This window comes from Anas acuta, chromosome 20 (genome assembly GCF_963932015.1).
Source record: "Anas acuta chromosome 20, bAnaAcu1.1, whole genome shotgun sequence".
Taxonomy (NCBI): Eukaryota; Metazoa; Chordata; class Aves; order Anseriformes; family Anatidae; genus Anas; species Anas acuta.
This window is the reverse complement of record NC_088998.1, coordinates 8,099,336-8,126,994: the sequence shown is the minus strand read 5'-3', so window position 1 is coordinate 8,126,994 and position 27,659 is coordinate 8,099,336. Positions and strand designations below refer to the sequence as shown.

The 27,659-nt window shown below is 60.7% G+C and overlaps 1 protein-coding gene and 1 long non-coding RNA gene across 3 annotated transcripts; one reads left to right on the top strand and one right to left on the bottom strand.

Moving 5' to 3' along the window:
• The first annotated feature begins 3,943 nt into the window (after positions 1-3,943).
• Positions 3,944-24,181, top strand: PRRX2 (paired related homeobox 2). Of its 2 annotated transcripts, none has more exons than XM_068656497.1 (4): positions 3,944-4,931; positions 20,676-20,860; positions 20,995-21,173; positions 21,693-24,181. In XM_068656497.1, the coding sequence occupies exons 1-4, from the start codon at positions 4,688-4,690 to the stop codon at positions 21,808-21,810; spliced, it is 726 nt and encodes a 241-aa protein (XP_068512598.1). In that variant the 5' UTR covers positions 3,944-4,687; the 3' UTR covers positions 21,811-24,181. The 2 variants fall into 2 exon arrangements, with proteins under 2 accessions (XP_068512598.1, XP_068512597.1); XM_068656496.1 differs by having other exon boundaries at positions 3,956-4,931; positions 21,675-24,181.
• LOC137842470 (uncharacterized) lies at positions 6,093-9,082 on the bottom strand. The gene is made up of 3 exons (XR_011089075.1): positions 8,850-9,082; positions 8,186-8,398; positions 6,093-7,205 (listed from the first exon to the last, which is right to left on the bottom strand). It is a non-coding gene; the product is annotated as an uncharacterized lncRNA (long non-coding RNA).
• Positions 24,182-27,659: the final 3,478 nt, after the last annotated feature.

Here is a 27,659-nt window from a genome sequence, read left to right as displayed (position 1 = left end):
ATTTCCAGCTGCACGGAGCTCCGGAGAGCCGGCCCGAACCGAAGCCGCCTCAAGTTTCCTATTTACTTTTATTTATTTTATTTTATTTTACTTTATTTTATTTTATTTTATTATTTTATTTTATTTTATTTTATTTTATTTTATTTTATTTTATTATTTTATTTTATTTTATTTTATTTTATTTTATTTTATTTTATTTTATCTTATTCGGGGATTTCTTTCATTCTGGCAGGGCGCTTCCAGATCGCGGCATGAAGCACACGGGGCGAGGAGGCCACCCTGCCTGGGCGCTTTTCTACAGCCCCCATCCCCAAAACCCTCCGTGGATCCCCCCAAAAACACCCCATGCCCCCCAAAACCCTCAATGGATCCCCCAAACCCTCCATGCCCCCCCCCAAAACCCTCCATGGCTCCCCAACCCCTTGGCATCTCCACCATCCCCGTGCGCACGGCACCACCGGAGACCCCCCAGACCCAACCACCCCCGGACGAAATTTCCCCATTTTGAGAAAATTCACCCCAAAATGGGACTGGGACAAAAAACTGACACTGGCGAGCAGGACACGAGGGGGACCGCGACCCCAAAGACCCCCCCGTGGGGTCATGGTGGGCGTCGTGCCGGTGCCCGGCCGGGATCAGCCCCGGCCTCCCCAGCGCCTTGGCGGGGCGGCGGGGGAAGAATGCGAGCTGGCGATCCATCAGGGAGACAGAGCAGCGGCGAGCCGAAGAAAGAGGGGCATTTTAGGAGGAAAGCCAGGGAAATTTGATCATTAAGAAATCCTCCTGGCTGTCTGGGGGAATTTAATTAAATTGCTGGAAAGGGCTGCGAGCACATCTGGATCCAATATGTGCAGCTTTGATTTTTTTTCTTTCTTTCTTTCTTTTCTTTTTTTTTTTTTTTTCTTCTTTTTTTTTTTTTTTAGTTCACTCTTTTCCCATCTCGCCGTTGAAGGGGGTGGGAGGGGGGGGTTGTGTGTGAGGGGGGGGGAATAAAAGGGAAATAGCAGAGCCACGGAGTATTGGTTCATCTGGGACTGGGATTCCTGGCAGGGAAAGAAAGAGAGCGAGAGAAAGAATGAGCGAAAAGAAAGAGACAGAACCGGGGGGGGGACGGGGAATGGGGGAGAAAAACCTTTACCACGGGCTGGGGGGGGGCACGATGCCACCAGGGACAAGGAGCTGGGGGGGGACAAGGATGAGGCAAGGACCAAGCGTGGGGCACCCTTGGGTGCTGGCAGGGCTGGGAGCCACTCGTGGGTGCTGAAACCCCTGCGGTGCCGGGGGGGGGGGTGCCCATATTTTGGGGGCCAAACCGAGCACGGTGCTTGCCCCAATGCCCCCCCCTTGGTGGCTCAGCTGGCCCCGAGCTGCCCCATCCTCGTGGGTCACCTCCAGCACTGCGAGGTTTGGGGTGCTGCTGTGGGGACGGCTGACCCCATCCCCTGGTGGGGGGGGCACAGAGGTGCCATCCCGAGGCTGTCCCAGCCTAATTTTGGGGAGGGGGCTCGGCACGGAGCAGGGCACAGCGGTGCCACCCACCCCAGGACCCTCTCCGTGTCCTGGCCAGGCACCGTCAGTCCCCATCTCCGTCCCGTGCGTCCTCCTCGTTACGGGGCACATAACCAGAAACCCTGGGGATGCGGGCACCCCAACCCAATTTCTTTGCAGAATAATATAAAAAGGGCAAGATTTGGGGAATATCGAGGAGAAGGAGCATTTTGGCACCGAAAGGAGCCCCGAGTGCACCGCGCAGCACCGGTGCCCGCGGCGCTCCCACCCAGCACGGCACAGCCACGGGACACCAGGAGCGCCAGGAATCCCCTAGAAGGACATAAATCGAGATGAACCCAAATTGTCCTTTTTTTATTTTATTTTATTTTTTTTAAGGCACCCTCAGGGAGCTGAGCTTTGGTCCCCCAGCCCCTCTCGGCGGTGTCGGAGCGCTCGCCCTGCTCGGGTTTAGGCGCAGCAAACGTGCTTGGCTGCGTGTTCACCAAACGTGCTTTGCTCAGCACGGGCTGAGAGCCACCTTGCCAGCTCCGAGGTCCAGTTTTAATCACTTAAAACGCATTTTTTCCAAAAAAAAAAAAAAAAAAAAAAAAAAATGGAGAAGATCCCACACGAGAGGCTTGGGGAACGACAAGGAGAGCGGGTTTCAGACAAACGGGTCTAGCTTCAGATGCCTTGTGTGGCTGGCGGAGTTAAAAAAAAATGATGCTTAAAAAAAAAAAAAAGGCAAATCCTAGAGCTAAAAAGGAAATTGCATTAATACAGATTGTTTTATTTAAAAAAAGCAAACCCTGACCTCTACTTCAAAAAAGTCATTAGACATTCTCCTTCTGAAAGGCCGACAGGGGATATTACTGCGAGGCCAGTTAATTTCTCAATGACTTACTGTTCTTGCTCTGCTCATGGAAATGTGTAAAGAGTCGGAGGGTAATTTAAGGCACCCTGCAGAAAGGTGTGTAAATCTTTGCATGTCTAAAGAAACTTTACCAGACCGCTAGGATTGGGAAAAAGAAAATGCTTGCCCTCTTTTTTTTTTTTTTATCTCTCCCTCTCTTTTTTTTTTTTCACTTTCCTTTGGAACTCCGATCCCCTTTGATCATAAAAAAGGTCATATTTCACCCAAAAAACTATCGGCAATCACAGGGCCCGAGGAAGTGCGAACCCGAGGGGGTTTCGCCGACGATTATTCCCCCCCCGTTTAATTATTTAATGCCAGGGGCTGAGCGAAAGGCCTCTCCCCTGGAAGAGCCAAACGCTTCCAGAACCAGCTCTGGCCCTGAGCGAGGAGGCAGGGGGACAGTGCCCGGGGCTGCCCCCTCCCACCCCAACAACCCCCAAGCCCCCCAACCCCCCAAATAACCCCCAAAACCCTGACGGAGCCGGGCGCATCGCCACCAGGACACCAAGCTCCAAGGGGTCGCCACCACCCGCAGGGTCCAGGCTGTCCCTGGAGCTGTTTGTGCAGCACCCGGTGTCCCCCCCGTCCTGGGGACAGCATGTCCTGGAAGCCACCGCGGGGAAAAAAAGTGGAATAATGCGGATATTGGGTCAAGGAGGGGATGAGGTGGCTCCTCACACGGCCCCAGCACGTGGCACGGTGCCCCCCAAAGCTGTCCGGAGGGCTGGCGGCGACGTGTGCCACCCGTGTGCCACCCGTGTGCCCTGTGCCATGCTGGGTGGCACGGCAAAACCGGAGTGACACCACCTCCAGGTTTACACGGGCAAGGGGAGGATGGGGATCCGGAGCTGATTCCGGCCTGTGTTCAACCCCGGGGCCAGGAGGGGTGATAAAACAGCCCCCCCAAAAAAAAGCAGGAGGGGGGTTGGGAGGCCGGGCTGGCTCGTTTTTTTTTGGTTTTTTTTTGCACGCTGCGGGAGCCCCCCCGCGGACTCGGAGAGCCAAAATCTTGCCTTCAGCTACACCCCTTCCAATCTGCCGAGCTCTGGGAAGCTGCTTCCCCCCGGCAGGGAGATCAGATTTGGCAGCGCTGGCTCGCTTCGAAACCCGCACGCCTCCGACTTGAAGGGGAGAGGGGAGCGCAAGGAAAAAGCTTGCGACAAACGTGAAAATAACTCAGCCGGGGGCTCGCCTCCCCGGGACAGGGCTTTTTGGGAGCTCAGAGCCGGCCTCCAGCACCCAAACTTGCACGATTTCACCTCGAAACCCCCGTGCGCCCTGCGCCATCCGCGTGCGCCCGCGGCCCCATCGCCCCCCAGCCCCAAACCCCCCCCCCAGCTCTGCCCCTTTCTCTCCCATCGCCTCCTCCATCTACACACACACACACGTATAGCCCTAGCGGGATTGGATTTTAAAAGAAGGGGGGCAAAAAGTCCTTTTTCCTCTCCCGGCGGCTGGTTTTCATTAGGGAGGTTTCTTTCGCAGCCCCAAGGGAAGCAGCCTATGAGTTTTTAACTGTGGTGCAGGACGTAATTATCTCATTAAGGCGAGAGAGCCAGGCTTTTCCCAGGAGAGGTGACCTTGCTCCGGGGTTGCTGGGGCTTAGAGGAGGGGGGGGAGAGGTGGAAAAAGAGGGGTAGGGGAGGGGGCCGTGTCCCCCCGTCACCCGCGGGTCACCTCTCCATCCAGCCCCATTTGGGGTCGGGGGAGCGCATCCCCCCCCCCGCTTCCACTTGTTGATAGAAGCACTTAAAGAAGGGCTGGGGGGGCTCGCGGGGGGGGCAAAGAAGGGATAGCGGGGCTCTGGCCCCCCTTCCCCATAAACCTTTCCCCCCCAAACCCCCCCCCGGGCTCTGCGCCCGGGCTGCCGCCGGTGCTCGGCCCCTGGCAGGGGGCAGGTCGCCGGCCCGGGGGGCGAGGGGCGAGGGGCGAGGGGCGAGGGGCGAGGGGCGAGGGGCCGCCCCGCTCGGCTCCGGAGCAGGGGCGTTTGTTTGAACAGCTCCAGAGCAAAGAGCAGGGGAAAAAAGTTTGGGCTGGGAGCGTGGTTTTTTTTCCCCAGACGTCAGCACAAGGCGGAACAGGGGCTGGGGAGGGAGCCGGACTCGCAGGGCAGCCGGGATTTATTTTATTTATTTTTTTTGCCTTTTTAATTATTATTATTATTTTTTTATTATTATTTACTTGAAGGGGTTGTGGGGAGGGGGGGGGAGGGTGGAGAAGGGGAAGGGGAAGGGGCCGGGGAGCGGCCCGGCACCTCGGGGTGGGCTGGGGGGGGGAGCCATGGACTCGGCGCCAGCCTTCGCCATGGACAAGCCGTTCGCCCCCGGCACCGTGCGCGCTCCGGAGCCTCCCGAAAACCCCCAGGGCCGGAAAAACTTCAGCGTCAGCCACCTCCTCGACCTGGAGGAGGTGGCGGCCGGCATGAACGGGACCCCCCCAGCCGGCCCCCCACCCGCCGGGGGCGGCAAGGCGATGCCGGAGCCGTCGGGAGGCAGCAGCGGCAGCGAAGCAGCGCCCCAGGACGGTGAGTGCCGCCGCCCCGGGATGTCCCCCCCCTGTCCCCGGTAGCCTTGGGGTTGGGGTGACCCCCCTGCACCCCTTTGCCCCCCCCCCCGGGCCAGGTTACGGCCCGTGGGCAGCGCTGAGCACGGGGGACAAAAGGGCTCGGGGTACCCCAACTGGGGGGGGGGGCGGGATGGGGGGTGAGGATGTGGCGGGGGGAGGCTGAGGGGGGGCCGTCGGAGAGGTGGGCGACCGGGGGGGGGCTCCGGGATGCCGGTGGGAGAGGAGCCGCCGCCGCCCCGAAAGCCCCCGACGGCTGGGACAGGGGGACACAGAGCCCGGGGACAGGGGGACAGCGGGGACAGGGGGACACCGCGCCTGGGGGGGGGGGAGGCACCGGAGGTCGAGGAGGGGGGACACGGGCACGGCACCGGCCGGGGACACCGCGCCGGGGGCTTGGGGACACCGCCGCCACCGGGCGTGCCGGTGCCGAGCTCCCTCCCGCTGCGTGCCGGGGCTGCGAGGCTGCGCCCCCCCCCTCCAGGGGCTCCCCGGGACCGTTTCTGCGCCCCGGGAGCGGAGGCGACCCCGGGGGGAGCGGGGGGGACCGGCCCCGGGACCGGCCTTTGTCCGTGCGCTCCCCCCCGGACCAGAGGTGGGAGCCGGTGGGAGCCGGTGCAGCCCCCGGAGCGCAGCCCCCGGAGCGGGTCTCATCCTGTCCCGGGGGGGCTGGGGACGGGGTTGGGGCCGGGGAAGGTCCCGGTGCCCCGGTTCTCGTCCGGTCCGAGCGGGAGGAGCGCTTGTACCGGGACAAATCCGCTGCGCCCGGGCGCATCCCGGCTCCGGAGCGAGCAGGATTGGCCCCGGCCCCGCTGCACGGCCCCGCTCCTGGGGTCCCTGGAAGCCCCCCCGGAGCCCCCTCGGGGTGCTGGAAGGGAGAAGGGGCTGGGGAAGCTCGGGGTGGAGGCGCAGCCCCAAAACCTGCTGCCGGGCTGGGTTTGGGTACCCCCAGTTTGTTTCGTGCCATGGGCAGGGGAAGGGGGCTCGGCCCCCCCGGAGCTGCAGTGAGGGGTCCTGACGGGAGCAGGGAGCTCCCCGTGCCCCCTCCTTGTGTGTGTGCCTTGGGGCTGAAGCACCCTTCTTGCCCCCAAATTATTCCCTGCACAACCTCCTTCCCCCGCAGGGAGAGCCCCCCCACCCTGCTGGGGGTGCTGAGGGCTGGGGGCTGCTTTCTGGGGTGGTTTCGGGTACTTTTGGTGGTGTTTTCCATCCTCCTTCCCCTTCCTTTGGGATTTATTTGTGTTTCTCACGTTGCCTTTGGGACCACGGGGGAAGTTTTCGCCCACTGATGGGACCATACGGGGGGGCTGCAGGCAGCACGGGGCGGGCACAGCTTTCGGACCCCCACCCCATCCTACAGCTCGGCTCACGGGACTGTTTGCAGAAGGGCAGAGAAATCACCGCACTGCTGAAATCCCAGCACACCCCAAAGGGGCTCAGCGGGGTCCAGGAGTGCTGCAAGGACCAGAGAGAGATCCGAGGGGGCCGGCTGATCCTCCCCAGCCCATTTTTTTACCCTGAAAGCCCGTTCTTCTCGGGGCAGAGCCCTGTGGGTTTTGGCACGCTGATCCTGGCACCGCTGGAGGAGGGGGATGCTTCCCGTTGGCACCTGCTTCTGCGAAGGCAGCGGGACGAAGACACCATCGGCACCTGGAGGAATGGAAACCTTTTTCCCCACGATCCCACCTGGAGAGGGAAGGAAATACCCAAGGGATGGGAGCTGGAAGCAGCAGGAAGATGATCAAGGAAACGGAGCGAGAAAACCCCAGAACACGCTGAGCTGTGGGGCTGCTACCACTGGCACCGCCGGGGCTGGGATGCACTTTCCGAATTCGGGATAGGGAAACACCAAATACCAGGCGAAAGCCCTGCCCTTGCCCTTCAGACCTCACTGTGCATCAGCGTGGTGACAGCAGAGGAGCTTTTTCGGGTAGCTCTGGCTTTTGTCGTCGCCCTAAAGCGAAACGGGCTCCGGGCGCCTTCTCTCTTCTTCCTCTTCACCCTCGCTTTTTTTCCTCCTGCCGGGTGCAGGTCTGGAGCCCCACGGGTTGGTGGCAGCAGGTTAATTATCAGAGCAAACGAGCCCTGTATCCGATGTCTCTCCGCAGGGTGCAGCTCGGTGTCCGGTTGGGCGGTGGTTATTGGGGTCATTGCGCTGCTGGGCTGAGGAAGGGTGGCCCCAAACCTGCTGCAGGCACCCCGTCCTCTGTGCAGGGCTCACCATGGCCTGGGGATGCTGGAAAAGGGAGGGTTTTGTGCTTTCCTGAGGAGGATCCGGGCCCTTCCTCAGCACCCCAAGTCCCACAGCCCTGTATTTGGGGTCCTGGGCTGCCCAGCCCCTGCCCCAACCCAGCCCCGAGGGCACCCAGCGCATCCTTGCCGAGGGCTGGGCACAGATAACAGCTCTGCGACGCGTTTCTCCCCAAAGATAAGAGGCAGAAACCCCACAAGCCAGGCAGGACAGCGGCAGAGGAAATGCCACGGGGGCAGCAAGGGCTCGTCCCCGTCCCTGTCCCCGTCCCCATCCCCGTCCTCCCCCGGAGCGGCGCGGCAGCCTCCCGGCGAAAACCTTCCGCACAACTTCTGAGGTCTTGAAAGCTTGTTCACCTCCTTTCATTAGACTAACAAATAATGTGTAACGCGAAACATCTGTTAACAACAGCCCTTAATGTTCTCAAGATGATAAAGCAGGAGGGTAATTTTAGCCAGCAGGCCCTGACTGATGGCTTTTCAAACAATGAGCGGCCTTTTGGTGCTGCCTGCCGATGGGAGAGAGGGTCGGGCGCTGGCTCCGGGGGATGCTTTGGGGGCTGGCTGGGAGCTTGGCGTGAGCCGAGGTTGCCATGGGCTCGGGGAAGGGCGGCGACCCCATGGGAGCATCCCCAGGGATGGGGTGGGGTGGGGGAGAAAGTGTCCATCGCCTGCACGCCGGGAGATTTTGGATAGTCCCAGATGGGAGCAGGGGATGGGATGGGGCTGGGTGGCAGTCCCGGGCACCCCACCAGCAGGTCCAGACCCTTCCTCTCCCCATCCCCTCGCCAGGATGTGGGGTGGAGGAATCGCCCTTGGTCCTGGGGTGAAGCAAGAGGCTGCACCCAAAGGGGCAGAGGGGGTTGAGGTTGATTTGATTACAGCAAATCCCTTTTAATTACACAAACAAGGGCAGATGGAAAAAGGAGAGGTGAAGCAGGGGCTTGGTGACAGCAAATGACTCACTTTTGGGGTCAGGGGCTGGCCAGTTGTCCTAAGCAGTCCCAAAAGTTCCCGGGGTCCTAGGTCACAAAACGCGTTTGTGCCGTGCCTTCCCAAACGCCGCGTGTCCCCACCAGGCAGGGGCACAGCTCGGGGACACCTCGGCTGCTGGAAAAAGAGTTGGTTTGTGCCTTTGGGGCCCTGGGGGCTCCTTCCTTGGGGTATTTATGCGCTGGGCTGCAATTAGGGACAGCAACGTTAGCTCATGGCCAACCCCTGCGCCTGGCCCAGGGGAGTGCAGTCCCATGGGGACTGGCACATCTCAGCCCTAAATCCGCAGAAATTTCCCCTGTGCCTCCCCCACCGGGGGGGGGCAGGGGGAGGCGAGCTGCCTCGGTCCTTGTAAGGCCAGCACAGCCAGCACGGGTGGCACACGGGGCTGGGACAGGAGCAGAATCCACGTGGCCGTGGTGCCCAGGGGCTGCGTGCCACCGTCGTTGTCCCCAGGGTGTGGGGACATCTCCTGCCCTACAGGGAAGGATGCAAACCCCAGGGCAAGGGGTTGTGTCCTAACCCCCCCCCAGTCTGCAGCACAGACCCTACAGCCAGACACCCCCTCCCCAAATGGGGACCCCCCCCCCCACCATGGTCACCCCACATTCCTGCTGCAGGACCCCCCCCATCCTACCTGGTGGTCCCCCAGGTGCAGTGGGACAGGTCCTCAGGTCTTGCGCATCCCAAAACCCTGCAAACCACCCCAAAACAGCACAAACCACTGCCAGGCACGGAGATACCCCAGCTACAAATGGGGTTTTGGGTGTGGGTACCCCAGAACCACTGCTCCCCATCCTCCTCCAGCCCCCAAGGGTGCCATGGTCTCACCATCACCCTCCCCTCCATGCCCTAGGAGGATGCTCCCAGCCCCCGGGCTGCTTTCAAGCCCTTGCAGACCGGTGCCACCTGGGCTCCAATTTGGGTTGGATTTGCCCAGAAATGGGCTGAACGCCCCCAGCTGGGCTCCGGGACCCCCCTCCCGGTGTGAACACCTCGCAGCTCGGGGACCTGCAGCGGTGCTGTGCGCTCAGAGCCCTTCCCAGCAAAGCACTACCAGCACGCGTCCTGCAGCGTTTGCACGGCTCTGCGGGGCTGCTCGCATCTGTGCCGGGGTAAAGCGAGCCATTGCCATGGGGAAAAGACAAAAAAATCCTAAACCAAGCACCTGGAAATTCCCCTTTCCCCCCTATTGTGATTTTTCTCCCCTCTGCGCCCCCAGCGAGCTGGGTTTTCGGTGGCAGCACCGCAGGGGATGCTCCTTCCCCCCTCCTTTCCAGCAAGGATTGGGTGTGGAAACCTTTTCTTGGTGGGGTCCGGAGGGGACAGAGGGGTCCTGCGTGATTTGGGGACACGGGGCTTTGCCCTGCTCCATCAAGAGCCCCCCCAGCAGCTCCGGGTGCCCGGTGCCGCCGTGCCCAGCCCTGGGGGAGCCCGGACACGGGGACACCTTGCCCGCCCCCCCCGGGCTGTTATGTCTAGCATGACCAGGAACAGCTCAGTGCGAGACTATTTCCCCTCTCCTTTTGGGCTGTTATTTCAGGGAACGGGGCTGATTCACAGGAAAAATATGAAATTTTCGGCTCCGCACGGCCAAGATGGGCGAATTTCAACGAATCAGCATTTTAAGAGAGCCTGGGCGTGTGTCTGTAGCTGGGAGGCTGATGAAATGATTTAGGGCTTTGAGGCTGCCTCGTTACAAACCCTTCCCCTCTCCCAGGGAGCGGGGCGATCGCCCCCTTTCCCAGGGCTGCTTTCCTCTGGCAATTTTTTCCCCCCCGGGGGGGCTGTGAAATGATTGAGCCGAAGGGATGGGGTTGGAGGCAGGATGGGGCCCGGGTGCTTTGCTGCGGTTGAGCCCCCGGCGGCTCGGGGCTGGCAGAGCCTGGGCGTCCCCCGGGCTGGCACCGTGTCCCTGCCTGCGGCGCGCTCGGCGGGAGCAGCAGCTGGAAGGATTTATCCCGCGGGGGGTGGCGAGGCTGGGACAGCATCCCCGTGCCATGGGGGAAGCCCGGAGCATCCTGGAAAACGCCAGGGTCGGGGGCTGAGCTGGGAACGGGGAAGGGTTTAGCTCAGGGCCAACACAGATGGGTTTTATCCCGGCTGGAAAAAGCAGCGGGGAAGAGGGGACGAGCTCCGGGCAGCGGTGGCCACGAGGAACCATCCCCTGCGTGGGGCTGGCGGTGGCCGGGGAGGATGGGGCCAGCTCCTGCTGGGAAGGGGCTGCCTCGGGCTTGCAGGGCAAGATCTATCACCCGCTTCCCACCGTGCTGCAGAAAAGGTTTTTTTTTTCTGGACACCTCCAAATTTCTGAGAATTTGTTAAAAAAAAGAAAAAAACGCCCTCCCCCTCGAGGCATCCCCAGCCCAAGGGACGCGTGGCTGCGCGCGACCTTCCCACGGCGCAGCCAAACCAGCAGCATCCCTCCCTGCCCCAGGGACCCCCCCATGGCACAGGGAACGGGGGATGCTGTGGGGACAGGACCCTCCTGCGTGCCCCCGAGTGGGGCAGGGGGTAAAGGGGCCGCTGGCTCTGGAGGATCTGGAGAGATTGTCCCCCCTCGGGGCAGGGCGCACCGCTGGGGACACCAGGAGCGCAAGCGGGGTCCCCATTGGGAACCAAGCTGTGCCTGGCACCGGGCTGCAAACAGCAGCTCCCAGGGCAGGCGCTAATTAAGCAGAGGACCTAACGAGGCCGCCACCGTGCTGCTCCCTGCCCCAGGGGTCTGGGGGGGGACAGCGGGCGGGCTGGGGGAGCTGGAGCGAAACCTCCGGGGGGGCTCCGGAGCCTTCAGAGAGCGGCAGCGCCAGCCGGCGGCCCCCTCCTCCTTCCCTCCTCTTTCCCCCCTTTTTGGAGCGGGTATAATAAAGCAGCTTTTCAGCTGCGGCTGCAGCGATAGATCAGGAAGAATTGTATGAGTCTATTAAAGTCTGTGCGGCTCTGAATGGAGACTGTGGCTAAGCCAGGCGCCAGGCTCTCGCATTGAACCAGATGTGTGGAGGCGCCATCCTTTCCAGCCACTGAATCTGAGAGGCTGCAGGCTTCACACGCAAGGAAACTGGAGTGCACATGGCAGGGGAGCCGGGGGAGCGCCGGGGAGCACATGGCAGCACAGGGGAGGGGGCACAGCCCGGCCCCCCCCCCCCCCAACACACACACACCCCGGGGGGGAGCACCCGGAGAGGGCGCAGCGCGGCCGTGGTGGTGGCTCCACGAGGTGCCGGCTGCTCCCCGGGGTCTGCGGGGTGTTAGCGGGGGGTGGGATGGCAGCATGGGGTGTGCGGGGCATGGCGGTGTTATGGGGGTGTTATGGGGGGGGGAATTGCACCGTGTGCAGAGTTTGGGGGTTTTTGGGGGGTGGCGTCGCACCCTGAGGTGCTCAGGGCACGGCTGTTTGGGGAGGTGCATTGCACCAGGAGATCTACAGAGCATGGTTTTTTTTTTTGGGGGGGGGGGCATTGCACCCCGAGCTGTACAGAGCATGGTGGTTTTTAGGGAGGTGGCATCACCACCCTATACAGAACCATGAGTGATACAGAACCATGGCATTTTTTGGGGGTGGCATCACAACCCCAAGCCACCCAGAGCATGGCAGAGTTTGCGAGCGGCTTGCACTGCCCCCCGAGCTGTAGCAGGAGATTTTTGGGGGGGTTCCCTCGCTCCCTGAGCTGCGCAGGGCATGGTGTGGTGGTGGTGGTTGGGGAGCTGCAGTGTACCCCAAGCCGTACCCCAAATCCAGCAGGGACGTTGCGGGGCCACCGTGGGGGAGGCGCGCTGAACCCCGAGCCATGCAGGAGCTGCGAGAGGGGCAGGAACATCCCAGCACAGCCCCTTGGTGCGTGGGATTGAGGAGATTTGATGAGTTTTGATCCCACCGCACCCCAAATCGGGGGGGATTGGTGATGGGGGAGCCCCGCATCGCGCCCCGAGCCCCGCACGGCCGTGGCCGTGGGACGCTGCCTCCGCCCCGATTTCACTTTCTCATCCTCGGCCGGCCCACATGGCTGTAATTTGGGGGTTGTAAATACCTCAGGGGGATTCCTAAATTAAAAAAATAACTGTTTGCGTTTAAATTAAAAGACACTGCAGCATTTCTATTAGTATTAGGGGGTTGTGAAACCTAAAACAAATGTCGGAACTGAACTACCAGGCACTGTCCCCTCGGTGTGCGTCGGCTCCGGCACCACCAGGGTACCCATCAGGTCGTGCATTTTAACGAGGTTCATAGAAAAGAACCCAGAGGTTGCTGAATGGTGCCCCAGGACCCCAAAAAGCAGCCCCAGTGTGTCCCCTACAGCGCTCCTGGATGGGTTTTGGGGTCCCGAGCATGGCAAGAAGGCGCTTGTCTCCCCAAGGAACCCGAGGGGACGGTGCTGGTGTGCTGAACGTGAGGGTCTTGGCTCTGCCACCCTCTCCAGAGCAGGACCCCAAAGCAGCCCCCCTACCCCAGCACCTCCGAGCCCCCCCCCCCAGCATCCTCCCGCAGCCAGCACCTGCCCCCGGGGATCCCGATCCAGGACCCTGCGCCTTAACCTGGAAACGGTTAAATGGGTTGGGTTGAGAAAGAAAAAAAAAAAAAAAAAAAAAAAAGAAAAAAGATACGAGCCACTTATTAAAATGAATGTTTTACAATAAATTTGGCGAGAGGCCACCGACCTCAAATGAAAACCAGACCGAAGGACAGCAATTCCGCTGCCTGGCGAGGGTTTCCAGGATGAATGCGTGTGCAGGCGCCCACGGGGTGCTCCTCGGAGCAGGGGAAGGGGGGGGGGACGGGGTCCCCGCAGGCACCTCGTGCCCGGCCCTCGCCCACCCAAACTTGCCGATGGCCCCGTCCTGGCACCCTGACCCGTGGCCGGGGGTTGCAGGGTGGGTTTTTGGCAGGTGCTGCTGTCGGTGCCCGCTGGTGACACGGGCGCTCGGTGGCATCTCGGCCCCCAGCCGGGCTCAGGAAGGAGCAGAGGGGCAGACGGGTGCCAGGGGCTGGTCCCGGTGCCCAGAGCTGGCCTGAGGGGGGGTCCAGTGGGGTTTGCGCCGTCCCCCCCTGGTCCCTGCACGCCCTCTTCCCCCCGTCTTGGCAATGACCCTAATGCAATTAGGGCTGCGCTCTAACCTGGAGGGCTGGTGTTGGGTTTCAGTGCCAGATGCCATTGGGGCTGGCTCGCTACGGGCTTTTGCTTATTAAATTTCAAGAAACCACTTTTTTTTTTTTTTTTTTTTTTTTTTTTTTTTTTTTGTGCCGGGGGTGGAGAGGAAGGCTGCGATTGCCATGCCAGGGGGCTCTGGCTGGGGGCCAGCCCCCTACACGGCGTTCCTGCCGCGCAGCCACCCCTCAGCGTTTTGATTTTCGGGGCACCCTGCAAAACTCCACGCCGGGACGGGCAGGGCACCCACCCCCCTCCCCGGGTAAATCCATTTTGTAGTCGGAGAGGAGTTTTCAGCAGGTTTTTTGCGATCGCAGGTGGGTGCTGCACGAGTCTCGTTAGCGTTAATTAGCTGCACATGCCCAGTGCCCTGCTGGTAGGGCAGGTGAGCGGTGTTAGCACCTCCGTGGCTGTGACGGGGGAGCTGTGGGGTCACGGCTCTGGGTGCACCAAGTGGGTCTGAAAGTGGTTGTGGCTGTGGGGTGGGAGGGAAGCAGCATCTGGCCCCATCGGCCTGGGGGCAGGATGGCGGGGTCTGTCCCAGTATCGTCCATCCCAGTATTATCCATCCCAGTATCGTCCATCCCAGTATCGTCCATCCCATTATCTTCCATCCCAGTATTGTCTGTCCCAGTATCATCAGTCCCAGCACCATTCATCACTCCATCCCATCCCATCCCATCCCATCCCATCCCATCCCATCCCATCCCATCCCATCCCATCCCCATCCCCATCCCATCCCATCCCATCCCCATCCCATCCCATCCCATCTCCATCCCATCCCCATCCCCATCCCCATCCCCATCCCCATCCCCATCCCATCCCCATCCCATCCCCATCCCATCCCCATCCCATCCCCATCCCATTCCATCCCCATCCCCATCCCATCCCATATCCCCATCCCATCCCCATCCCATCCCATCCCATCCCATCCCATCCCATCCCATCCCATCCCAACCCATCCCATCCCATCCCCATCCCCATCCCATCCCCATCCCCATCCCATCCCATCCCATCCCATCCCATCCCATCCCATCCCACCCCACCCCCCCCCACCCCACAGTTCCCATCCCCTCTCCCCACCCCTCCACCAACCCCGGAGTCCCCCAGGGCTGTCCCAAACCTCTGCAGCTTCCTCCTGCCCCTCTCCCCGGTTCCTGGCTCCCCCCAGCATCCCGTTCCCACATCTGTTAGCCATCAGGGCGCTGCCAGGCCCCGCTCTCGGCTGTTTTCCTGCACGGCACCGGCGGCACCGGTGAAACCGCGAGGCTGCGCCCCGGGTGGGTGCCCGGGGGGGCCCCTTGGCAGGGCGAAGCAGCAACCCGGGGCTCAGCACAGAGCTCTCCTGGCCGGCAGATGAAGGCAAAACTTCCCCCCCCCCCAAAAAAAAATGCCTCCTGGCCGGGGAGGCTCCCCACCGGCGGCTGGGGCAGAGCCAGCGCCTTTTGTTGGCCCGCAGGCCCCCGCCGCGGGGGCTGGCAGTTTTTTTGGGGAGGAGAAAATTAAAAATTCCCGGTCCCCCGCCGCTTCTGTGCCTCTCGGAGCTCGGCCTGGCTCAGCACCACCAGCTCCAGCCACAAGCGTGTCCCCCCCCCACTCCCCGAGGAGCCCCCCGAGGAGCCCCCCGTCCGCTGTGTGCTCCGCGCGCATCCTCAGGCACAGCCCCACCACGCGCACCGCGTCCTGATAGCCTCCCTATCGGCCTTTTGCCCAAATTTGGGGCATTTTCAAGAGGCATCCCACAGCGGGACTGGCACCGGGGAGTTTTTTAGGGCTCCGTGTGCCCCCAGGAGCCCGGATCCCCCCCCCAAATCGCTGAGCTCTCCCCGTGCCACCAGGGTAAGCGGGGTGCAGGACTGTGAGAGTGGCTGCCACGGGGCTCAGCCCGTCCCTACGAGGTGCAGCATCCCATGGGACCGGGCTGCTCTTTTCCAGCTTCGTTCTGGCCCCCAGACCCCATAAAACCCCCACGGTCCCACCGTGCCATCAATAGGGATGGGTGACCGTGGCTTTGGTGCCACGACGGAGGGTTTGGAGCCCAGGCTGGGCGCATCCCCGCGGGGATGCAGGACGAGGTCCCGCTGCCCTTTCCCCAAAACCTTTCCCCGGGTCCCCCCGAGGGCAGGACCCTGCCGAAATGTGGGTGTCCACGGCTCTGGGTGGCTGCTGGCTGGTGCGGCGGCGGCTCCATAACCATAAAACAGTCGGGCTGCTGCCTGTCAGTGAGCGGAGGCGAAGACCCTCCCGGGACAGCCTTGGCCTCTTTCTTGGTCCGGGCTTTTCGCTGCTCCCTTTTTAACGGAGACACTTTCCCCCCCCCAGCAAAACTGGCAGCCTGTAAAAACGTGTCAGCGTTTCAGTTTTTTCACAATTAATGAGGTGAAACATCCTCGGAAACATTTCGCTGTAATGTTTCTCCGGTAGCTGGGACTTGCCCCTCTCTTAAATTTTTCATGTAGGCCACTTGAGCCGGGAAAGTTTCCTTCGGACTCAGCACATTTGGACCCCCCCCTGGGTCTCTCCAGGTTCCCCCCATGAGGCTGGGGCTTTGCTGGGGTTTTGGGGGCGCTGGGGGTGCCCTGGAGGCGCAGGGAACAGTGCTGGGATGGGGCAGGGGCTGGAGGGGCTGTGTCGACAGCAGGAGAGCCCAGAGTGGGGCTGGCAGCCCCGGGACCCCCCGTCCCCATGCCCATGGGGTGGTCCTGGGGTGGGTTTGGGCGATGCGGCATCATCCTGAGCAAAGCTGGGCGCCGGCACCCCGGGGCTGGTGGCCCCAAGGGTTTCTCTGCGGGAGCTTCCAGCTGCTCCTCACCTTCCCTGGGCTTTCGGAGATGATTTGGGGAGGTGAGAGGTGGGGTGGTTCCCAGCATCATTTCCACCACCAGCCCCGTGCCCACCAGACCCCTCTCCACGTCTCCATCCAGGGCACAGCCCCAATGCCCCCAGCTGCTGCTTCGGGCAACTCGGCTGCAAGTTACGGGAAAAAAAAAAAAAAAAAAGGATCCGGAGCAGGGCAGGGGGGGAAACCCCCAGAGGGAGAAATTCCCGGAGCAGGGAGCCCGGCACGACCCCGAGGGCAGCGCTTCCTCCCCAATTACGGGGCCGCGAGGAACAAGTTAACCGGCCGCGCACGGACGTCAGCGCTGGAGCCTCCTCGCTTCCCCCGAGTATCTAACGGGATGAAGGCAGTCCGCATGTTTACCGAGAGAGAGAGAGAGACCATGGGAGAAACGCAAGACATTGTTTTTCCAAAGGATTTCTTGGCTGTAAAAGGCCTCCACCACCCTGCGGCTTCCCTGATGAAGGCCCAGCGTTAATTTGTTAAATCCACATCAAGTGCCCGGAGAACCAGTTGTTTATTTTTGCTAATTCAGCCGGCCGAGATCAAATTGGGGTTTTATTTGTTAAGGAGAAACCTTAATTAATAAAAGCTATTTATTTGGGTAGAGCCGGCCGCAGCCTGAGGGTCAGATACGCCGCGATCATTATTTCAAGTAAAACAAACCTAAAACGTCTCTCAACAGTTCGAGAAACGCAGAAACTTCGAGGGCTGAATTTATTTGTCTTAGGAAGAATTTACAGCTAATTCCCTCCAGGCTATTTCAACCCTTAAATTATACCCAAGAAGAAGAAAAAAAAAAAATGCTGTTCCAGGAGGAGCAGGAAAGTAAATGGTAGGGCAGATTTGATCATCTGGCTTGGGGGGGGGGGGATGGAATTTAAGGCTTAAAAGGGCTTTGGCAAAGGGCTCGCAAATAAATGGGACGTGTGAAATAATTTAACGGCAGACAACTGCGGCCGGGCCAGGGCTCGGGGTCGGCGCTGCGATGGAAAATGGAAAGCACGGGAGGAGAAGGAGCAGCGAAATCCATCTGGAGGGTGGGGAGGATCCCGCGAGCATCCCCACGAGGCCGGCGCTGGAGCTGGGCACGGCCCCGAGGTCCTAAATCCGAGCTGGAGCCCGGGTGGAAATCCGGCACGGATCACCAATTCACAGCCCGGCGCGGCGTTCCTGCGGAAAACGAGTCAAAACGGGGAGGAAAAGGGCAAGAGGCGGAAAAGGAGGGCTCGCTCCGTGCTCAGCTAAACCAACACGGCTCTGACCCCGCAGCGCTGGGGCCACTGCTCCTGCAAATGGGCCACGACCGCGCGCTCCCCCCCCGCCCCCTGTCCCCGCCACGGGGCCGTTCTCCAGCAGCACGCGGTCCTGGCGGGGCTCCTGCCCTCGTCAGCACAATTTGGGGCACGGCTGGGGGTCCCGAAGCGATTTGGGGGATGCCCGTGTTGGGATCCCTGGTGCTCGGCCCCACTGGGACGTGTCGTGCCGTGAGCCGTGGGGCGGTGCGAGATGCTGAGCTCCCTCTGCCCTCCCCAGTGCCATCCTTCGCTGGGCAGCAGTGGTATCCCCGTTTTGCCCCCTTCCCCATGCTTTTTATTCATTTTTTTTCTTTTTTTCTTTTTTTTCCTTTTTTTTCCTTTTTTTCTTTTTTTTTTCTTTTTTTTTTTTTCTTTTTTCTTTTTCTTTTCTCTTTTTTTTTTTTTCCTTTTTTTTTCTTTTTTTTCCCTTTGGAGGAAATCATAATCAGTGGAAGATAAATACGCCGAGGCGAGGGGGGGGTTGCTCAGACATCCCCTCTGACCTCCGGCTTGGTCAATCAACCGAAGCCCCGGCCACGCCGCTGGCAGCCCCCCCCCAGGTTACAAGTGACAAACTTGGGGGCTCAGCTTTCACCAAAACCTCCCCCCAGCCTCCCCAGGTGAGGCTTTGGGGGCAAAAGAAATTCAGCGTCGAGCTGTTTTTGACTTCAGGCCATTGCAACTCTCATTCTTGGAAAGCCAGCAGGGTGCGGAAAGGTTTTCTGATTCTTCCATGAAGGTTTCGGTGAATTTGGTTAAATCTGATTCCCTCCGGCTGGCAGCGAGGTGGCAGCAGGTCTTTGGGCTCCACGGTGGCAGTGACATGGGGATGGGACCCAACCTGTCCCCATCCCCGCTCCCTGGGTGCTTTGAGAGTCAAGTTAAGCAAGCCCTTCTCCTCCTTTTTCTTTTCCTATTTTTGTTTTCCAATTCAGGATGGGTGAGAGCAGCCATCGCTTACGGAAAAGTCCTATAGCCAGAATTTGAACCGGAGGAGGAAATCAAATGGGGTCCATAAATTTTATTTATACATTTCATAGGGGTCTGTTGAAACCATCGCTCGGAGCCAGCTGGGTGGGGGCCGTGGGGGACAGCACTTTCTGACCCAAAACCAGGTCCCACGCTTCTCCAGGAGCCTCCAAAGCGAGCACAGCCCAGGAGCAGGCACCGCTCACCCGCTCCGTCCCGCACGTCCTTCCCGGCCCGTGGCCCCGATTCGGTCCCTGGCTCCCAAAAAACTCAGGGACAACCACGGCCGGCCTCCATGTATTTTAATCCAGCGGCTCGTTAGCTCGCTGAAGGAAAACAGGACCAAAAAAGGAGTTTAACTAAAAGGGGCAACTGGAAAGCGGAGACTGGCAGAACATTTGAAGCGGCAGAAACAAGGGCTTGGAGGGAATCCGGGGAATTTTATTTGTGAGCCTTTCCGCCAACTGCAGCGAGGGGCAGCCTGCATTCTCCCAGGCAGGAGCAGGGCCCCAAACCCCCACGTTTCACCAGCACGACACCGACCACAACATCTCCACCCTACCGAGAAGCCCACGGCCCACCTACAGCAGCACGGGCAGCTCCCAGCCCAGCACACGGCCAACCAAGGTCCAAAGGCACCCAAAGAGCACCAGAAGAGACGGTGGCTGAAGCAATGCCACGGGGTTGGATGGAGCTGCTTGTCCTCCTGGCCATCCCCTCCAGCCCCAGGATTGTTTTTCTCCCCCACGGTCCCAGCAGATTGGCCCCATCACGGCCAAAATGTTGCAGCATCCCTGCGTGCGCCCGGGGACCGGGGACGGTGCCGCGTCCCTGCGCCTCCTGCTCGGTCCCCCCATGGGTCACCATGGGTCTGGAGGCACCCGGAGATCCCAGCCCCTGCCTCTGGTCCTCGTGTGGCCAAGCCCTGGAAAATTGACCTGCTCCTTCCAAATCATGGCCAGCGATGGAGAGAACCGACCTGCAGCCCCTCCTGCTCTTGCTGCACCCCCCGAGCCATTCGTGTTTTGGGGCGGGCTGCCCCGGAGCGTGATGCGCAAAGGGACCCAAGGGGCTTGGTGGAGAGCTTGCTGGCAGAGGTTTCACAGCTTGAGTTATTCGGAATTAAGGGCCAAGAAGGGGTTTTTGGCCTTAAGATCTTGGAACACGTCGTTTCCTCCTGCTCGACATCTCGGTGGTGTCTTGAAGCAGGGGAGTGAAGATCTTTTCCAGTAGATTTTGTTACTTGCTCTCATATCGTCTGAGAACCCTGCACATCTATTTAATAAGTATCAGGATAGCTTATTAGCAAGTATTTGTTTCTTCAGCACAGACAGGGAGCAGTAATTCCTGCCATCGTGGCCCCTGCACTGATACAGAACAGAAAACCCGAATATAACCCTGCTATGAATCCGAGCGATGCCATAAAACTATTAACATTTCAAATAATTCCCAAATACTTTCCCACCAGTAGGTACAGATTGGATCCAGATGCTTTATTAACGGAAAAAATAATTACCCAGTACCTCCAGGAGGAAGATCAGCAGCACGATGCCTTTCCCATGAAGCCTTCGCAGGCAGCAGGCCGGGTATCAGAAAAAAAAAAAAAAATTCTTCCCAAACTTGCCTAAACCTGAGGATCTAGTGACAAAGAGCGGATTAATCCCGGCCTGGCGGAAAGCCCAGGATCGATAGGGAGAAATGAAGCTACACCCTGCGCCCCGTGCTGCCACGAGCCAGCGGAGGCTGAAACAAGCACGGGGGGAGCTGAGCACCAAGGGACACGGTCGTGTCTCTCCCTGGCTGCGTGGATGGGGTTTGGGGAGCATTGGGGTTTTGGTTGTGGGATGGTGTTGTTCCGACGGAGCTCCGGAGGCTGCTGAGCCCCAAATCTCAGGGGTGTTGGTGCCGAACCTTGGGTTAAGAAGGTTTAAGAAGGGCCAAGTCCAGGGCACCTCTGAGGTCTGGGTTTGGGATGAGAGCTGCCCCACGGGAGTCTCCAGAGGCCGGAGGGATTGAGCCAGGCGTGAGGACACCAAAGGTGCTGGGTTTAACCCCAAACTCCAGCAGGTCCCGAAATAGGTTTGGATTCTTGTGGATGCTGCAGGGTTGCGCGCGTGTGGCCATCACGCGCGCCCAGGGGAGCGGGGCTGGTCCCGAGACTGGTGGGGTCCGTGGGGTCTCACGGGGCCTCTTCTGGGATCTCCCCCCCCTAGGCGAGAGCCTGAGCCCGAGCCGCGGGGCGGCCAAGAGGAAGAAGAAGCAGCGGAGGAACCGCACCACGTTCAACAGCAGCCAGCTCCAGGCTCTGGAGAGAGTCTTCGAGAGGACGCACTACCCCGACGCCTTCGTGCGGGAGGAGCTGGCCAGGAGGGTGAACCTCAGCGAGGCCAGGGTCCAGGTGAGCGCAGGTTTGTGAGGCAGAAGAAGGACCCCTCTGCCTTCCTCCCCCCGCACGCCACCAGGGTCTGGGTGATGGGAGGGACAGCGGGGACGTCCCCGGGACCCCGCTAACGCCTCCCCTTCCCCGTGCAGGTCTGGTTTCAGAACCGGAGGGCCAAATTCCGCCGTAACGAGAGGGCGATGCTGGCCAACAGGTCGGCGTCGCTCCTCAAGTCCTACAGCCAAGAAGCCGCCATCGAGCAGCCCATGGCACCGCGGCCCACGGCGCTCAGCCCCGAGTACCTCTCCTGGACCAGCACCTCCCCGTACAGGTGGGTGCAGGCACCGACAGGGACAGGGCTCCGGGGCAGGGACCGTCCCCAGCTCCGTGCCACTGCTGAGGACACGGGGAGCTTCCTGGGGGTCAAAGGAACTAGGGGCAGGAGCGCACTCGGGTTTGTTTTGGGAACCCACACCAGCCCTGGCTGCACATCCTCTGCCCCCTGCAGAGCAGCCTCCGTGCGTTTTGGGGCCGGGGAGGGGCTGGTCCCCACCAGGGGCCCTCCTGGCCTCGTGCTGACCCTTCCCACATCTCGGTGCAGGAGGTGGAGCGGGTCCCTTCGGTTCCCAGCTCTCCAAAAGCCAGCGGCAGGGCCTCCTGGCACATACTTCGAGGGGTTCCCACATGCGTCCAGCCACATAAAAATGCCGAAGAGCCTTGACTGCTCTTGTGGGAGATGCCCTAAGAGGGAGCAGCCGATGAGGGCTGGGAAGCCGGCGGGGCGTGGGGGCTCCTGGGGGCTGAGCCTCATTCCTCCCCGCTCCCCCCGCAGCACTGTGCCGTCCTACAGCTCCAGCGGGACCGCGACGCCCACCCAAGGGGTGAACATGGCCAACAGCATCGCCAGCCTGCGCCTCAAAGCCAAAGAGTTCAGCCTCCATCAGAACCAGGTGCCGACCGTGAACTGACCGGGGGAGACCCCCCCGTGGCCTCATCCAGGACGCAGAGCGGGGTCCTGCACCGGCCGGCACGACCCCGCTGCCCAGCCGACGGCTCAGCACCTCTCCTCTCCTCTCCTCTTCCCTTTCGAAGGTAGAGTCAAGTCCCAGTGCGAAGTGGCACATAATTATAGCCACATATGGAGCAAACTTGGTTAGAAACTTGCTTTTCCGCACACCCTTATAATAAAGGCTATATATACACACACATACCCCCCGCACGCTCTTCGAGGACAAACAGACTTGCCAAGCGAACAAGAATTTGCTTCCAAACATGGAAGGATCTTGGACTTTTGGATTTGACCAATTTGGGTATCTTGCCCGGAGAGCCAAAGAGTTATTGGGTCTTCTCCTCCCGCAGGGCCGGCACGCAGCGCCGGGAGGATCACGAAGCTGCGCGAGGCCCATTTTTAGGGCCCCCCCCTTTGTGCCGGGCTGCGACCCGCGGTGCTCGCCCGTGCGGCCGAAGCCGACCCGTGCCTTCAACTCCTCGCGCATCGCCAGCCGTGGGGCTCGGTGGAGACTTTTTCAAGCCAAAGGCTCTTTCCCAGTGCCTGTCCCACTGGGCTCTGCCCCTCCCCAGAAGACTGAGCGGGGTTGGAGCATCCCAAAATCCTCACCGGGAGCCCTCGAACTGCGGGGGGGACATCACCGCGCCCCGGCCAGGCACCGCCGCCCCACGGCCGGGGCTTTGCCAGCAATCCTGCAGAGCCCCAGGTCATTGAACCGTCCCAGGGAAAGAGAAAATTGGAAAAAGCTGTTGGTTTCAGCTGAGTAGGCGGCTCCCGGCGCTTCGTGCCAACGGCAGAGCCGGCTTCGTCTTCCGGAGGCACAGCCTCCCCGGCGGCAGCTCCGCAGATGTGCCGCGGAGCCCGCGGCCGGAGGCTCCATGGGGCATTTTTGTCTTCGTGCCCAAAGGAAATGGTTTCCCCCTCGCCCCACCCCAGCACGCAGCCGAACCAGGGGGCTCCCTTTTGGAAAGCGGGCACGGGGGAAGCGGCCTCACCCCGGGGCTCCAGCTCTGATATCACAGCCATGCGGGACGAGCTGGTGCTGGGGTGGTGGAGGTTGGAGCCCAGGGGAAATGTCCTCGGGAGGCCACGGCACCCAAGACAAGGAGCAGCAGCCCAGTGCCAGGTTGGGCGGGTGGAGAGGGCACCAGCCCTGCCTCTGCAGAAGGGAGACGGGCTGGTGGAGCGAATACCGAGTGGAAAAATCACAGAATTGTCACTGGGTTGGAAGGGACCTTGAGAGATCACAGAAACACAGCAGCAGAGCTGAGCACAAAGGCTGGGAACACCAAGATGAGCACCCACTGGTGCGTAAAGCCAAGGCCAAAAGCGCCCAAACCCCTCGCGTGCCCACCCGAGAGCATCCTGCCCCTCTCCCCCCCCCAGGGCTCTGGCTGCAGCCCTGTGCAGCTCCCAGCGGTGACACCAGGACCTCGGGGACACCCCAGGTGGTGCCTGCCTGGGGGCTTCACCCAGCACCCAGAGCCCCCACAGCAGCCGAGCTGGGATAAGCCCGGCCCCTACCCTGCTCCAACCTCCCTGCCCCGTGCTCTGCAGCCAGGGAGGGGGCACAGCCAACACCGCCCACCCCTCACGGGGGTGCAGGCACCCCCCAAGTGGGATGCGCTCACCCCAAAAACCCAACCCGAGTCCTCAGCTCTTCTTCTCCCCCTCTTTGCTGGGTGGGAAGGACGCAGCTCCCTGGATAGCCACAGCGGGGACCTCAAAAAGCTGCTGGGGTGGTGGCAGCTTCCCCGCAGAGCAACCCCCCCAGGAACAGCGCTGTGGCAGGGGGCGAGGGGGTCCCATTCCCATGGAAAGCACAGGGGGCTCTTTTTCCAGTCGTACGAGCTGAAACCACAGGGATATAAATGTCGCTGCCTCTTTGCGAGCATTAATGAAAATAAACCCATCTAATAGTTTGCAGATGCCGTTTCTGTAAACCTAAAAAAAGCAGGGAATAAATATTTCTTCACTAAATATCTATATGTATATATATATTTGAAAACATTCGTTCCTAATCTTCGGGCCCCTCCTTCGCCACGCTCTTGGCAGCTTATCACGGATTGTCAGTCAGCGTCGGAGCCTCACCGAGACGAGACGCAAATTGCACCCACGGAGGGGTATCAGGACGGAGGGATTAGTGTAACCTGAGCTTGCTCTCTCCCTTTCTATTTGTACATTTCAATTACTTGTAACAAGATCCACGGTGGATTTTTAATTTTTTTTTTTTTTTTTTTTGCATGTCTGTGTTTTTTTGGAAATTTTTGTAAGGTTTCTGTAAAAACAACTCTTGTGAAATAATGGAGGAATAAATATTTTACTGAGTAGAGACTTGTCGGCTCCCCTACCTGCCCTGGCCAAGCGGCACCTCGCAGCCCCCCCCCCGGGCTGCTGAGGGTTTGCTCTGCCCAGGGTTGTTGCTGCTCACGCCAGGTCCCCTGGGAGGTTTTGAAGGATGACGATCCAAATTGCATCCTGGGGTCCCAATTGGTCCCTGCACCCTGGGAGAGGGGTAGGGGGGAGCGTGCTGGGGGGCCCATGATCCATGATGGGAACAGCAGAGCAAAAGGGACCTGCCCCCAGCAGCCTGCCAACCCCCCCCGAAGCAGCACCCACACATCCCCCTGCAGCAGGGCAAGGGGCTGAGATGGGACGAGGCCAGCAGCAGCCAGCAGAGCCCCTCGCTGCTACGTTGTGAGGTCAAATCCAGCGTCGCAAATTGGGGTTGGAAGCCTCCGACCGCTAATTGATGCTCCACAGATGTCAGGGGTGAGCATCTGCTCCAGAAGGCCTGTCCTCCCAGGATGAGCACTTGTCTGCAGGCACAGCAGAGACCAGAAAAGTGCACAAATTTGGGAGCTAAAAGGACAGGCAGAAAGATCTGGATCTGCCTGGAAAACTGGAGAAGAACCCGAGCTAAGGAGGTGGCCGCCTGTGCTCTCATCGCAGCCCCGATGCGATGCAGCACATCAGGCCCAGCACCGACAGCTGCTGAACGTGAAGATCAGAAGGGCAGGAGCGAGGCACAACTCACAGCACAGGGCTCCAAAACGCAGGAGGACAGCAGAGGTGCCACCGAGCAGCCCCATCCAGTGCTGCTTGGGTGGAGCAGGAGACCAAAATGGGTGAAGTGGATTTGGAGAGGGTCAGAAAGCATCACCGACAGTGACACCGAGCCCTCTGCTAGCCATGGTCCCACTCAGCAGCAGCTTGACCCCCCCCCATGGGCTCCGTGCTGCTCCATAACCACTTATTTACCCCTTCAGGAAGGGGCTTGCAGAGCTTTATGGCCATTTGTCCCGCCTGGCCCCAGGCAGAGCACATCACCCAGGCAGCATCCTCACATCCTCAGCATGTGGCCAGTGCAGAACATCCCCTTGGAGGGCATCCAGCCCCGAGTCAAGAGACCCTTGGAAGCGAAGACCTCGCAGATCCCAGGGCAGATTGCTCCTCCAGTGACTCATTCCCGTTAGCTGCTGGAAATATGTCACTTATTTCCTGCCTCCGCTGCCCCCAGCTCCAGCACGAGGTCCCAGCCGATGTCCCGCTGGCTCCAGGAGCTGGTGGGCTGCAAGCCAGGAGCCAGGCAGGGTCCACACATCACCGGGGAAGGGATCTGCCAGGGATGGGGAGCTCAAAGGCACCGTGCTGCCTCCTCGTCTCCCAGCACAGGGGATTTCTCCTCCTCGGGAGCGATCCGTCACGGCCACATCCAGCACCAGAACCAGCTTCTGGGCTCCATCCCCACGCCCTAGCTCGGGCTGGAGGCTGGGAGGGTTGCAGGGCCGTGGTTTTCAGGGCCGTTTCCTTCCCTGAAGCAGCTGGTTTTCAGCCAGCCGAGTCCCAAGTGAGAGGTCTGGGATGATGGGAGGACCATCCCGCACCCCTCTCCTCGTCCCCAACCCCACGGGGCTTTCCGCCCGATGGGAACCTGAAGTCTGTCCCGGCGATGTTTTAACGCAATTTTTTAATTTTTTTTTTTGTGTTGTCATCAGCACCGGCTGCCACGGCAGCGAGACAAAACAGAGCTCACATTTTCCAGCTCGCAGGGATGCCAGCCCCGTTATCCCTGTCCAGCCCCGTTATCCCCGGCCAGCACCTAGCGGCACAGCACCCCCCCCCTCCGGCTGCGCTGAGCCCTCTGGTGGCAAGGGGAAGGCGCAGGCCCCCCCCCAGCCACCAAATCCCTGCCACAGGGTCCCCTCCTGGCCCAGGGGATGCGACAATCCCTCCCCAAACCCGAGCTGTTCGGGGGGAGCACCCCCGCCCTGCAGCGGGTGCTTTGCTCCTGGCTGCGCCTTCCCCAAGCCCCCAGAGGACGCAGCCCGAGGTGGATGCGGGGCTTTAGGGGGCTGCCCCTTAAATTTGGGACAATTTGGGAAGTGAGACCCGCTTTGCAGCCGGTGTCACAAAGCCACACGGCAAGCTTGCTGCTGGGAACCCCCCAGGACCCTTCCCCAAGCAGCTGCCCCAGGACCCCCCCCAAACCCTCCCCGAGGAGCAAAGTCACCAAACCCTCAGCAGGGGACCGAGGGGCTCGACGTGGGGCACAGAGGAGGTGGTCCCCCAGCTCCAACCCCTCCTTGTCCTGCCCAGGACCCTCAGCCCTCCCAGCACCCCGACTCCCGGGGGGGTCCCCTGTCCTTGTCCCCGGGGCTGAGGGTGGCTTTGGGGTGCCCCCCCGGCCCGCTGCCACACGAGGGTGCTGCAGCACCACGCAGCGCAGCGCCGGGTGGCCCTGGGGACACAGCCCGGCCCCGCAGCTCCTTCCCACCGGCTTTTCCAGCAGGGGTTGGAAATATCTCCCCTCATCTCACAAAGCGGGGGACCCCCCAGCCTCATCCTACTTGCCCCAAAAGCCAGAGCCCCCCCACACACCGCTCTGCCCCCTCCGCACCCACCCCTGCCCAGCTCCCTCTTCCTGGGTGTCCCCAGGGCAGACCCCACAGCTTAACAGCAAAAATCCTCCAAAATAAAGCTTTCCACCGGCTACCTTGAGCCCTGTAAATGCCAGGGACCAGGAGGGGAACACTCATCATTTCCCTAGAGGCCAAGCCTGCTGGATGCCTGTACCTGCAGAGCTGGCTCCTCGCTGTCCCCGTGAGTCACAGGAACACGGAGTCCTCATGGAAAATAACAGGATTTGCATGGCAAAAACCCCACAAAGGGGACAAACAAAACATGTTTGCTAGAGGAAGGTTTGGGGTGAGGGCAGAGCAGGCTGGGCACACACGGAGATGCCCCAAAGCCCAGGGGAAGGTCAGGATGGAGCAGGGTGGGAAGGGGCAAGCACAGAGCCCGGGGGAGCAAGGGGTCCTGAGCTGGCTGCAGCAGGGGAAGGGGCTCCCCGCTGGGTCCCCGCTTGCTTTTTTCCCCCACCTCCAGGGTCCCAGGGCTCAGGGTGTGCTGGCAGTGACTCATATTCAAATCTCTCGGCACCGAACACCGCAGATGTTTGGTCCCAGGTGGGGTGTGCAGGGTGAGTGTTTCACATCTGAGCCAGGTGTGGAAAACAAGCCCTTGGCACATGCGGCACACACGCACCCTAACATAGGGACTGGTAGCTGCAGCCACAGCCCCTCCAGGAGCTGCAGGGGACACCGGGGATCCCTTCCCACTGCACCGAGGCCAGAGCAGAAAATTTGGAGCTTCAGGATAACGTTGGAGCCAGATGCCCAAAGCCAGAGAGGGAGGTGGAAGGGCTCAGCACGGGGAGCAGCGCTGGGTGCAGGCAGGGAGCTCCTCGCTGCTCTGCACCCTCCTGCCCCAGGGGACGGCACCTTGGCACTAATGGTGAGCAGCCCC